The sequence below is a fragment of the Tachypleus tridentatus genome, chromosome 1, assembly GCF_004210375.1.
Source record: "Tachypleus tridentatus isolate NWPU-2018 chromosome 1, ASM421037v1, whole genome shotgun sequence".
Classification (NCBI taxonomy): domain Eukaryota; kingdom Metazoa; phylum Arthropoda; class Merostomata; order Xiphosura; family Limulidae; genus Tachypleus; species Tachypleus tridentatus.
The window spans coordinates 146,866,586-146,880,970 of NC_134825.1; the positions used below are offsets into that span (position 1 = coordinate 146,866,586).

Consider the following 14,385-nt stretch of genomic DNA (forward strand, 5'->3'; position numbering starts at 1 on the left):
TGTTATATTATATTTTATTTGTTTTTTTTTAAACTTCATAATATACATATTTATTTCCTTAAACTGTGATTATACGTAAAGAATTGAACGCTGTATCCACCGGTGGAAAGGGCAAAAGAAAATTCATTGAATATAATGATTTTAAATAATTATGCTTGTGAATATCATTTATTTCGAGATAAAATTAGGGTTAAAAACAGGAACTGGGATAAGAATATAAAACGCTATATCAGACTAAATTTGCTAAAGAAAGGAAAATAAGAAGAAATTGATTAAATAAATGTATGATATAATATTAATAGCATAAAGACAAATGACACTACGATATACAAATTATTCCGTAAGAGGTGAAACAACATAGATCTCAACTTTTCTGAGTCTGATGTAGATCTGTTTCTTTCCTTTCGGATCTAAAAATATCTGTTTAATTGAAAATTATCTTAACTTTCAATGTAATAGTCCATCTCAACGTTCAAAAATATTCTATTGTTCAATAAATTATCATATAAAATTTGTAAGTTGTTCAGCTGATATGTTTTGCTTTTCAGAGCAATCAACATGCTTACAAAAAATCCATAGAGGATTATATTTATTAAATAACTCATTTGTTTTGGGAAATTAAAGGTAATACAATGACATGAAATATTTTAGGAAATTACGTAAATTCATCATAACTTTCACTGAGCTGATACATTTGAAGATATTTTCTCTTATTTACCATGAAGATAGATACAAAAACAAAATTTACAAAGTTCAATTAAGAACTTTTGGTGTTTATATTTAGATCATTTGGGTACAATATTTCATTCACAACAGTAGTATGGACATTGCATCAGAAGCTGTTTTGATAACTTTATACATGTTCGATAATTAATTATGTATTTAAAAAAATAAAGTACAGGAACAAACTGGAGATGTCTGTGGGTTTGCCAGCTTTGTTTAATTAACTATTATATCTCTTGTAACTTAATAAGAAACAATTTCATTGTTTTCATATAATACATACAGATCATAAGTTCCGAAAATGCCTTGGGTTTGCTGTAGTATTTAATTAAAAGGTAACAAACTTAACTGGAATATTCTCTACATTTCATTACAAGCGATAGTTATACAGCTATGTCTTCAGGCGACCTCGACCCATTTAAGTCTATGCAAAGCATTTTTATCAGAAATTATAACCTCCAAAAACATTCAATAATCAAACTGTTTGCCATAGATTAAGAAAGACCAGATCGTAATCGTGATATATTAAAAATATAGACTCTCGTTAAGAATAGAAACAAAGACAAAGTCACTAACGCCTAAAATATATTAATACTTTATGTTAGAAAATTTATAAAGTGTAACGCTTTATTGGAATAATACTAAGTTTAACCTAAAACCACAATTCACTTGATTCGATAAAAGCAACAGCTCTGACAACGAAGAAAAATGTTTAAAATAATTCATCAGTACTAAATAAAATAATAATTATTATAATTTTGTTTCAACCTCTGATTTCAGAAATGTATATTTATATATTATATTATATTCAGTTGATTTTTAATAGAACTTGTAGTAAAATAGTATGGATTTCAAACAATTTATTATCTAATATAAGTACATGCGTTTTTAAATTTAAAATAACACTGAATATGAATCTGTTAAAACTTTCATGTATTGACTATAATGTAAGACAAGTTTATAAACACCAGGTAATAAAGATAACTAAAGTTCAATTATTCATAATTTGTTTGTTATTCTACGATTCGCAGAGAGAAATAACTTATTTTGAATTAGGTATACAACTCTAAATTCAGTATAGCATCTAGAAGAGCACAGTTATTACTAATTGTCGCCTAGTTAGACAGTGATAACTTTACGGACTTACAATGCCAAAATACGAGGTTCGATTCCCTTCGGTGTGACTATGTTCAAAAATAATATTTCTTCTTTATGACATTGGTATTTGACGTAGTAAATGTCCCAAAAGCCTTTGGTGTTACTTAAAGTTCACTGTATTGTATTTTCTTAATTCACAGCTATAGGGTGTTTTAAGTGACATTCGAATATTCAAAATAAATATAAAGTCCTACATATAGTTTTATATTCAATATGTTTCTTACTTGTTTTTCTCGTGTCTTACTTCAATATTTTGTCAATTACAGTTTTATGTGTAACGAGGATGCTTTTACGAACTCGATTCAATACATGTCATTTTAAATTTGATTACATACATACTTAATTACATATACCAGAATTTTACAGTTGCTTAGTGACTTAATTTATTTTGTTTTAGACATATGGCCGACAGAATGGGTACAAAATACCTTCAAATAACACTAAATAAACAGTTGAAGTTTCACATCCAGGAGAGACTTCCGGGACTTCGAGCAGCTCTTAAAAAACACCTAATGGACTTAAAGAAAGAATTGACTGAACTAAATGGTATTCTTGGAGAATCTGATAAGCGTGGTCAAGAAAAATACATGCTAAAGTAAGTTTTAGTTTTATAAAGACTAGTGACTAAAAACAACATTAAATTTGTGCATAAAATACAAAATTCAACTACGATTTCTCATGAATCGTAAGGCTTAATATATAAATAACACGACTTAAATTAAGTATATCTGATCTATTTTCTTACGCTGCTCCACAAATGTGTTAAGCGGTAGGCTATTCTGGTATAAGTACATCTAATATTAAAGTTTCTTTTTAGATATTGAGAATGAAGCAAATAGTTTATTTATGTATTAGTTTGTTATGAAGAAAAATATATAATAAACATAAAGATATTTAATGTTTAAGAAGTTGATTACTTACTGATTTGGGCCCGGCATGGCCTAGCGCGTTAAGGCGTGCGCTTCGTAATCTGAGGGTCGCGGGTTCGCGCCCGATTCGCGCTAAACATGCTCGCCCTCCCAGCCGTGGGGGCGTTATAATGTGACGGTCAATCCCACTATTCGTTTGTAAACAAGTAGCCCGAGAGTTAGCGGTGGGTGGTGATGACTGACTGCCTTCCCCCTTGTCTTACACTGCTAAATTAGGGACGGCTAGCACAGATAGCCCTCGAGTAGCTTTGTGCGAAATTCCAAAACAAACAAACAAACTTATTGATTCATCAACAAAAACCATGAGACAAGATTTGTATGAAGGTGTTTATTTAATATACTAACATTTATCCAGGAAAAGAGTAAGTGAGTTTAATTTCACCGACTAACTACGTAGTTTGCTCTTCCAGGTTGATCAACATGTTTATTGAAGACCTGCGTAAAAGGATCATAGGTCAAACCGACGAAATAGGTCTTCATGATGTGCAAGGAGGCGCCCGTATTAACTCCGCTTTCTACAATGAAATAGCAGACTTGCTTACAATGGTAAGCTAAAACTATTTGCATAATTACACTTTCTATCATGCTGTTCTTCACTGACTTATTATACGTAATTTTGAATGCGTTATCTCAAAATGATTTAAGAGCATCACCAACGTATTGTTATAGTTCATACTGCCAAGTTCAATCATGCACTATTTCATCATTCTTCTTCTTAAAAATAAATACGCACCATAGTTTCTATCTATAATGGCTGTCATAAAGCTACCGTGTCCAAAGAACGCCGCTCTCATAATGTGTTCTTCCATAAGCATAATGCAAAACAGTTTCAAGATGTACTTATGATACATATCGTTCCTCTGCAACTTTACATTGGTTATGTTTCCTTACGTGACTTCTGATTTACATAACCAAAATCTTTTGAACAAAAATTACTTTAGTCTTCTAAACTTTACACATTGAAACTGAAAAAAAGAACAATAAAATGTAAGTAAACATAAATAACAAACAATAAGATTGTTTACTGTAATATTACAATAAAATATAACCGTAGAAAACAGTTATTTTTACTGTTATGATATTTCTACGTTAACCAAAACGTTTTAACTTTGTGAAATATGTTAATTTTAAAATAAATTGTCAGTTATATATTAATTAACTGCAAGAACGAATATTGAAAGAAACAAATATTAAACCCCTTAATAACGCAAAATCTCGCAATGCCATTTAGTTTCAAACAAGTCCTCCTCTGAGACAGTGGCTAGTTTACGGACTTTTAATGCTGAAATCCAGGACTCGATTCCCTGCATTTAAGAGTACTCAGATAACTCAGGTGAAGCTCTGTGCCAACCACAGCAACAACAGTTTATAATAATTTATTTGCGATGCAAAAAATATATGTGTGTATATATATTTGGCAAAACGGATTCGTTTCACTGAGTTTTGTTTATGAGATGCAGACTTTAAATTTAAAAAAAAAAGTCTGTAATGACAAACATGCTTATGCTATGTATTTAAAAAAATATATATATATTTTAACTTTCATTTTGTAAGTGCTCAACGTAGAGGCCCTTCTTTAGGACAGCGATAAGTCTATTGATTTAGAAAACTTAAATTAAGGGCTCGATTCTCCTAGGTGGATACAGCAGACAGCCTGATGTGGATTTGCTGTGACACAAACATGTACATTCAAAGCAGAAACTTCTGAGCAAGTTATTTGCAAATCCAGGTCGCACCAACATGCTCGCCCTTTCAGCCGTGGGGGCATCATAATGTACGGTCAATCCCACTATTCATTGGTAAAAGAGTAGCCCAAGAGTTGGCGGTGGGTGTTGATGACTAGCTGTCTTTCCTCTAGTCTTACGCTGCTAAATTAGGGATGGCTAGCGCAGATTGCCCTCGAGTAGTTTTGTGCAAAATTCAAAAACAAACAAACAATTTCAAGTCAATATTTGTTTTCTTCTGCAATGAATTTATTGTAAGTAACTTAAATATATTTAATTCTCGTGCATTATGAAGATAATATATGAAAATGGGCGAATAAGGGTTAGTATCTCAAACGTATAGCCTCTGCTTTTATGTTGTTATTCCACACACACACTAAAATATTTTTGTAAATTCTCTACAGTCACAAATATGTTTTATTAACACAAATATAATTCTACAAATGTTTTCTAAAAGTAGTGAGCATTATTCCAAATATGTTAATAGAATATTTGTCGTATGTCTGTTGAAGACTGGCATTGTACCAAATAACATCTTCCTTTGTATCAAACAGTGTAAAATATCTTTAAATAATTAATTCAGAAAAATAATAGCCAGTAAATTGTTTATATAGTGACCAATCCCCATATGACACAGTATCGTGTACTGAAATATAACTATGATTTTTTCTCCTTAGGACTTAGTCCCATCTGATAATGAGCTAGCCCATGCTATAGTCAATATCCATGGATACAGGTATGTGACATTTGTTAGCTTGCGACATCATTTCATTTCACTTATTTCTTTGAGAACGATGTTTCTATAATTTTATTTATACAAAGTTTTCTAAAGATCTATAATGCACGTAAACTAAAATTTTAATGCCATAAAACGATAAATAGATTTATAAGTTATCATATTTTCCCTCTAAAATTATCTTCTTTAAAATCGTAACTAATGATCCTCAGTGGTTAGTATTCCGAATGCGGGGCTAATTTTTCGTTCCGTTAGGATTGCCGGCCCGGTATGGCCAGGTGGGTTAAGGCGTTCGACTCGTAATCTGAGGGTCGCGAGTTAGAATCCCCGTCGCACCAAACATGCTCCTCCTTTCAGCCGTGGGGGCGTTATAATGTGACGGTAAGTCCCACTATTCGTTAGTAAAAGAGCTGCCTTCACTCTAGTCTTACACTGCTAAATTAGGGACGGTTAGCGCAGATAGCTCTCGTGTAGCTTTGCGCGAAATTAAAAAACAAACAAAACAAACTTTGTAAAAACAGCATTATGGTAAATATCTGAATTGTTTTTGTCAAGTTTGAAAAAACATAAACTATAGCAAGTTGTTAATTGTTGTTTTGAATTAAGCACAAAGCTACAGAATGGGCTATCTGTGCTCTGCCCACCACAGGTATCGAGACCCGGTGTTTAGCGTTGTAAGTCCGCAGACATACCGCTAAGCCACTGGGGCCAAGTTGTTAATAATTCTCTTGTTATTTTAGTTGTGAATTTTTCTGATGACTATGTTGAAAACTTTGAAGTAGAAATTGTGAAGATATTCTAACAATATGCTTTTCTCTCTATTATAACTGGAACTAAATATTTAGCACCTAAAATTAATTAAAACTTGTATTGTATTTGATTATCACTAAAGTCAAACTGGAGTCTCAAATTTATTGTTGTTGTGCAATAGAGCTATTAATAAACAACTGAAGATTAAAATACAACGAAACTAATGATATAGAGAGGTCTCCAAAGTTTTCAAATGTCTTGGAACGTGATAAGTATATAAATTCTTTAAGAATTCAATTAAAAAAATATCTACAACATTCTGAATAGACTCTTCACGAATTCAACCCAAAATACAAATCTACGCAACATTTTGAATAAAATATTACTGAATTCTTCTCAACTCACAATTTCAGGCAATATTTCTAAAAGAATATTTCACTAAGGTAACTTAAAATAAAAATCCATGCAACATTTTCAATAGTTTCACAAGTGTTTGGTGTGACCTAATTATTAAGTAGATTGAAATCAGTCGTTAAACATGCTGCTAGAGCGTGATCAAGTGATAATCAATTTCTATGTTCAGCGGTCAAGGGTAGTAGAAACCTTTGTAGAAAGAGGTGCTGATTAAGTTGTCTTCTTTCCAGATAGCTATAAAATAGATTTTTTGGCAATAATTCAACAAAAACACAATGCACTGATGTTGGTAAGAATTGTTGTTGTTTTTTTAATTAAGCACCAAGCTACACAATGGGTTATCTGTCCTCTGCTCCCCCACAGGTATCGAAACCCAATATTTAGAGTTGTAAGTCCTCAGACATACCGCTGAGCCACTGGGGGGCGTTGGTAAGAATTATAATTCTTACAACCATAACATATGATTTTGATGCAAAGTTTTTGTTTCTATAACACAGACAAAATAACATAATTCCAACAGTTTATTTTAGAAAATGAAGAAAACTAAATGTATAAAAAAAGCAATCTAGAAACAGGGAAATTAACCAATCCTTCACGTCATATAAATTTATTAATATGATTTAAATTCATAATTATATATGATAGAGACTCAATTAATTTGGTGCTCAAGTTTAGATTTATTCTCTCGAAAATATTAAAAAAATTCTCGACTTAAGTTAAGAAATATTTGAATGAAGATTAGATTTTTGTTTCTATAGAACCGGTCTTTTTACGCCGGGTCTGGCATTTGATACAGTGTGCAACAAGCTTATCGAAAATTACAAAGGACCAATAGTCACAGCAGTGGAATTGATTACCTGCATCGTAACAGATGTGGTAGAGAAAAGCGCACAAATGGTAAGTACGAATACCATTTTCTTTAAACATTTATTCTATCGGTGATAACAAACTACCAACAACTTTAAGCAAATAATTTGTCCCTATATTGAGTTGTCAAATGTCCGCACAATGTGTGTTTGTGTTTTGTCTTTTTCGATCCTTTTAAGGTCGTTAACGTTCTATTATTATAACTGGATACATAAAGTATTTAAACGACAAAAACGTTTTATTTTGAATGTCAACTAAGACTTACTGTGTGATTTTGTGATTCTATTTGCACCAAATTGCTACTGTTGGAAATCAATAATATTAAGAGACTTAATTTTCGTTGTTACTTTCGTATGAAACGAATAAGAGTTGACAATAAAAGTTAGGAAAGATCAAGTCATTTTAGTGTACATGATTGCATATTTATTAAAATATGTAAATTACATTCACTATTTTGCTTATACAAGTGGTTTCTGATATGTTAATATCAACTTAGTCCACACAAAAGCAAGAATAAAACAATTAAAGCAATGTTGTTTTTAATGGAAACTTTTGTTTTTCTATACCTTCGTAGGAAGATATCGTTATTTGTATTTTGTTCCTGGAGGTACTTATCTCGATAATCAGTCTTATTTCTAGGCTAAGTTAAATAGTTAGTTGTACTTTATAGTTTTGCATTACAATTATCACTACTTAGCCATTTCAAGGTAATCAAAGTTGATTACACATATTTAACGAGTGTTATAATCAGTTTTTACAAAGGCGCTTGAGTCGTAATCTTAGGTTCGCGGGTCTGAATCCCCGCCACACCAAACAACTCTCCCCTTCAGCCTCTGGGGCGTTATGATGTTACGGTTAATCCCACTACTCGTGGGTAAAAGAGTAGTCCACGAATTGGCTGTGGATGGTGATGAATAACTGCTTTCCCTCTAGTTTTGACCCCACTAGTACACCGGTAAGTCTACGAATTTACAACGTTAAAATCAGGGGTGAGATTCTCCTCGGTGGACTCAGCAGATAACCCGATGTGGCTTTGCTATAAGAAAACACACACTTCCTCTAGTCTTGCACTGCTAAATTAGGGACGGCTAGCGCAGATAGCCCTCGTGTAACTTTGCGCAAAATTTAAAAAAAAACAAACATACGCAAGTAAACTATTTTCTGTATGTTACATTTGCAAAAGCTTTAAATTTTTGGAAATGAAATCAACCCTTAATCTCTCAGTGGTCTTTATTCTATGATACATTTTAAAGAATTATAAATTGTTATGATGGTATTAAAACTAATCATTAGAACAGACCACTCATAGCCATGCTTCACTTATAGAACAGCCACATATAACATTCTCCAAACTATAAAACAAATGGTTAAGTTTATAAATTGGTTCTATACACACTTCTGTAAATATTTTAAAATTATTTCTACGTATTTATTTATATTTATAAATAACAATCCCATTATCTGGAGAAGGAGGTGTAAATTAAAAGAGATGTACGAAAAATATGAGTCAAACTCAAGTATTAAAAATGAAAGCTAACTTTCACGCTATATATCACACAGATATACCTAACTTTTGTCTGTATACCAATAGCAACTGTATTCAAATAATTCTTTTTTTGTAGAATAATTGTTTTTATTATAAATTGTATTCTCCCATTTTTTTTCTAGCTACAACGCTATCCACGTCTGAGAAACGAGGTTGTGTTCCGGGTAAGCACACGTCTAAAGGAACAAGAACAAGAAACTAAGGTAATTATCTGAAAGTGAATGTTAGCACTGTATAAGTTTGGTTAGCCTCATTTGTACTCGTTGTTTATAAAATAATAAATACACACTTATCACCGAAGTATCACCATGTGAAATTTATCTGTTTACAGATATTTTATTTTATTGTGCATATAGCAAGTTTCTGGGTTTTAATATTATTACAACGTATATTATATTGGTTATCACGTTACTCTATATAACTTTTAATTTTACTTAAGTTTTCGACAAAACCGTAAAATCATTCCTACGCAGTTTTCGTTTTAAAGTCTACGAAAACGAACATTATTTGTTTAGTCATTTCCCATCTAAGAAATTCCTATTGTGAAGGGATGATATAATACACGCCTTCTTTATAAAACTGTTGCAGTGGAACACATATTAACAGTTTTAGAGGTGTAAAACTGTTGTGGAAAGAACCTCTAAAACTGCAAGTTCTTAACTCTGGACCTTGTAACTTTACCACAGTCTTGGTCTCCGAGTTCTTTCACGAACCACCTTGTCAACATCGAAGCTTTCACCGCCTTTCAACCCTCCTCTTCTCTGACTTCCTCGTCTCACATCTTTTCCCAAACATCACATGACAATAATATTAATTTCTCACCCTGTTAATAATCTCAAGTGATCCGTTAAGTATCATGCCTGCTCAGTGGTTTAAATATTCATCCCTAGTAGAACCCAAATGTAAGTTTTCAAATGGGGCTGAAGAGAAACAAGTTTAGAACGCCAAGGTAGTTAATTATTTACATATACCAACATAAACTTTTGGCTGAGTACTATATTAATGTATACCTGAATAAATAATTAGTTGCGTAACATGATTTGTGGAAGCACTAAAAGTACAGAAATGTAATTAAACATGGATTTTTTTTGCAGAACAACAGACTAAAACAAAGAGTTCTCCTAAACCTATTAATTTCTTTCATTATATGTTTACTCTCTCTTTACTGTATATTCGTCAGTACTTTTTTACAGACTGTCTTCTTACACTTTGTTTATTTCTAAGTTTTCGACGTTTAAGTTGTATAAGCTGTCTTATACTTACATGATCATGTATAATATATTACATAAGTTTTTATGATTTATTGTAACATTATAAGTCGGTAAACAAAATAAATTATCTGTTTGCTATTATCTATTTCAGTTTTTTTTTTTAGTTTAATGACATATGATTACATTTCATCAAATTAATCAACAATTTTTCTGCTTTAGAATCAGTGTATCAGGCATATAAATGCAGAAATGGCTTTTCATAACGTCAGACATCCAGATTTTGATAGAGACAGGTAATTATTGGTTTTATTATTCTAAATACTTAATTTAAAGTCTGGATGTATTAAGATACGTACTGAAAGTACATAAGAATTTAAGACGGCGCCTGTGCATAAATTAAATATACTGAGAACTCTTCAATGTTAAAAGTGCACATAAACTTATTTTTAAAAATGACACCATGCTCGTTAGAAACCACTACAAGTTTCAGGGCTCTCTTGATGACGGAGAGATAGTGCGTGCGTTTTCTTATAGCAAAGCCATATCGGGCTGTCTGCTGTGTCCACCGAGGAAAATCAAGCCCCTTATTTTAACATTGTAAATCCATATACTTACTGCTGTCTCAGCAGAGAACGAACGAGGTAGTACCGCTAAAATATGTGGAATTTCTTAACAATCCTGGCACCGTTAATACGTCTTTAGTTAACATATTCTACACGGATCTTCATTGATAGGTTCAGATATCATAGGGATGTTGGTTTCTCTAACAATTGCTTATTTATTGTATTTTAAAGCCAGTTTTTAACCTCAATGTTTATAGAATATGTAAGTATATAAAAGAGTTCCGTCACATTTGTTATTGTTGCTTTGTTTGTCAGTTACTGGATAAGTAAGTTAAGCCGGTCAAATGTCTATGTCTTTCTGACCTATGACTTCATGATGAAAAGCGCTGCCATATAAAGTTCCATCACGTTATGATGTTGCTGAGGTTAGTTAGTACCCTTAAAGGGTGAAATAAAGTAAGATCCTGATTTTTTATTATAAGACAAATATTTACGTTTATCAAGATAATATATATTTTGATAAAAATGTTTGGACCGCAAATGAGTCTTCTGACTGTTGTAGTAATGGATATATGTGTACAAGTAAAAATATGATTTTGAGTGCATTTGTTGTTGAATGAAGACATGAATTCCAAAAATGGTTTACTTAACTACTTATCCTCAACACAACAAATAGCCTAGTGTAACTTAATTGTTTCTCTACTCAGAGTTTTTGTCAGTTTTCCTAGTAGATTATGAAGCACAGACAAATCTTTCTTTTTTTTGAGTCATTTGACAGGTTGATAAGAGAGTAGAATGATTACCAAGTATATCCTTTCATTTTTAATTTTAAATCAAACAAAATGCTCTCCTTAAAACAGTATTCTTAGGATAAGGGTTTATAATTTTTATTATCTATTCTTATGACATAGAATAGATCAAGTGTGTTTTTGCGACAATTTCCTGGATTTTTCTACCCACAAACATATATATACAAACTTATAGGCCCAGAAGCAAGCTAAGGAGTAAAGAAACTACTCTGAATTCAGTTGAAGAAATACCTGAACCACAAATGAAGGTATGTATTAAGACTTAACAAAAAAAAAAAATCGTGATCATTTATATCTTATGAAAAGGATAAAAGAAAAGATTTTCAACTGTCTTTTATAGCAACTAGATCTACATACGTAAACACATAAAACAGCTGTAATCTATATTGTTTTAAAAATATTGTAGAGTCTGTCTTTAAAACCCAAATAATTGGTAGGAAAGTGGTAAACATTTTAAAATAACACGATATAAAATTTCTTTCCTGTTAGAAGACAGAGCTGATATTAAGTATACGGTTTGTTGTCATTAGTTTTCCTAACTGAGTGAATCCTATTAACATAAAAAAACATTACTATGGTGTTCCTACTTTGTTATATCGATCAATGTTCAGTATAGATATCCAGCATTTCGCCAATGAAAATTTTCTATCATGATGTTTCCAGGACATATGTGAAGGTAGCTTGCTGTTAACAGTGAAGGGTGGCCTGAGAAATTCTCACAAAGATTCCTGGTGTAAACTTTCTTCTAATTATTTCTCTTGGCAAAAAAAAGAAGACGTAAGTTGTTTTATTTTTTTGGAATTTCGCGCAAAGCTACTCGAGGGCTATCTGCGCTAGTCGTCCCTAAGTTAGCAGTGTAAGACTAGAGGGAAGGCAGCTAGTCATCACCACCAACTCTTGGGATACTCTTTTACCAACAAATAGTGGGATTGACCACCACATTATAACGCTCCCATGGCTGAAAGGGCGAGCATGTTTGGTTGAAGGGGATTCGAACCCGGAAAAGACGTAAATTAACAAAGATGAACTTGTTTAATGATTGTGCTGATGAATATAATGTTTTTTATGTTTTCCTACTTTTACGTAAAATTTATAATAAGTAAAAATAGAAGTGGAGTATTGAAACTCGTGTCTTCATAAAAACAAAATTTTATTTATAATTGTGGATTTCACAGCAGTTTAAGATGCAGGCGGGTTATAAGATTGGCAGTTAATCCCTTAGTGTGAATAGTGGTTGATAAAGTGCTGTTGATTAGTTGCGTTATCTCTGGTCAGTAGTTAAAAATTTGAATCGTTAGCATTTAGCCTTAGTAACTTTGCCATAAGTAAGAAATACAAATATAGATTCAGTTATAATTTAGATACCGTATATTCTAAAACCTATTAGATATTTCATTTGATACTTGAATTATTTTCGAAATTTTGAAAACAATCATAACTATTAAGAAATGTATATATGTTTCAATTTGAAGTATGCTTAAAATTCTATGGTGAAAAGAAGTAAAAACATGGAGAATAGCTGGGGAAAAACTACGATGATTTCTAAGCTATCAAGGTCAAAGAACTACACTGAAATTATGAAAGTATATGACCAGGTGTGTGTTAGGGATTAGCATGCTTTGACTGTGAGCTCAAAGGCTCACGAACCATGTCCTTTCCGTAAAAAAATTCGTTCTGCACTTTGAAGCTATCAGTGCCCTGCTAGAGGTAGGTCAAATTCCACTCTTTGGTCAGAAAAGAGTTGGAAGTAGATGCTTTTCGACTAGTTTCAGTTCCTCTAATCATTTACTTCAAAATCACTGAAAGCTATGCGCAGATATCACCTGTGTATCTTTGCCCGAAAATGAGCAGCAAAGTTTATGAAACTAATTTTATATTCTGTAGTGAAAGTGGTTAGACAGCATAACAACATATAATGACACTTTTTTAATAATTTCATGGAACGACATTATTATACGAATAACTAACTATTGTAAACCTAATTTTAAAGATTCAAAACAAACGTGTTGTCATTATATACGAGCGAGTAAATATCATTAAGAAACGGAATATAATCAATTAACCAGAGTTGAATACCTGCGTGTGTAATGTTTTTTAAGAGTACATTTAATTTATTAAGAATTTTGCTGATAAGAAAATATTTTTTGGAATATTCTTCTGAAATTTTCCATTTTTTTATTTTATTATCTTATTTTTTGAGTGACGTTAATAAGATATTAAAAAAAAGAGTTGTAAATCATGTTGATTACTTTCAGACTAACGACAAACGAAATATGATTCCACTTACTGAATTAAGGATGCAGCCGAAAAAAAGTAAAAGTGATTCAAAGAACAAGAACGATAACAAAGCACAAAAGTTTATATTGTTTCGTGCAGACGGGAGGTGAGATATTTCCTGCTAAGCCTTTTGAGATAATCAAAACGATCAAAGAATAAAGTATTAATATGTTTAAAATTATTTGAAATAAAAGTAATATCACTTATGTATATGGTGTAAATAGATAAAATGTTTAGTTATTGTTAATATTGGTGAGAGTACGACAGTACATTAGTTGGAATAAAAATGGAGTCTTTATAAAAACGACATACTGATACTGCTTATGTTGCTATTTGCTACTCATATTATTAGCCTAGTTTTTGGTTTTGTTGTCTGAATAGCTATATTCAAATGTCATAAAAATAAATGGACGCTCTTTGTAAGATTTTGTTTTGATAAAATTAGCATATCCAGATGATCCTCATAAACTTGGTCTTTGAGAACAGAAATGGTTATTTTTGTTGTTGATTGTTATGACGTACTAGTCAATTTCAAAGTAATTACCAATACTATTAATAACACCTTGAGTACTTATGTAGAAAACAATCTGAAATATTTATCTAAATGTTTAATTAGTTGACAGACTGTCCTTGATACAGTGAAAAGTTTTCATATTTATTTTCATTATAAAACTGGAT

At 31.6% G+C, this 14,385-nt stretch overlaps 1 protein-coding gene across 4 annotated transcripts in view; it reads left to right on the forward strand.

The window, feature by feature from the left end:
* LOC143226313 (dynamin-1-like) overlaps positions 1 to 14,385 on the forward strand; it is a 48,440-nt gene that overhangs the window by 23,198 nt on the left and 10,857 nt on the right. For all 4 annotated transcript variants that reach the window (XM_076457133.1, XM_076457123.1, XM_076457114.1 and 1 more), the window contains 9 exons: positions 2,279 to 2,476; positions 3,221 to 3,356; positions 5,212 to 5,270; positions 7,193 to 7,331; positions 8,970 to 9,050; positions 10,278 to 10,351; positions 11,606 to 11,678; positions 12,094 to 12,207; positions 13,686 to 13,813. In XM_076457133.1, the coding sequence (XP_076313248.1) occupies positions 2,279 to 2,476; positions 3,221 to 3,356; positions 5,212 to 5,270; positions 7,193 to 7,331; positions 8,970 to 9,050; positions 10,278 to 10,351; positions 11,606 to 11,678; positions 12,094 to 12,207; positions 13,686 to 13,813 (1,002 nt within the window). The remainder of the gene's footprint in view (positions 1 to 2,278; positions 2,477 to 3,220; positions 3,357 to 5,211; positions 5,271 to 7,192; positions 7,332 to 8,969; positions 9,051 to 10,277; positions 10,352 to 11,605; positions 11,679 to 12,093; positions 12,208 to 13,685; positions 13,814 to 14,385) is intronic.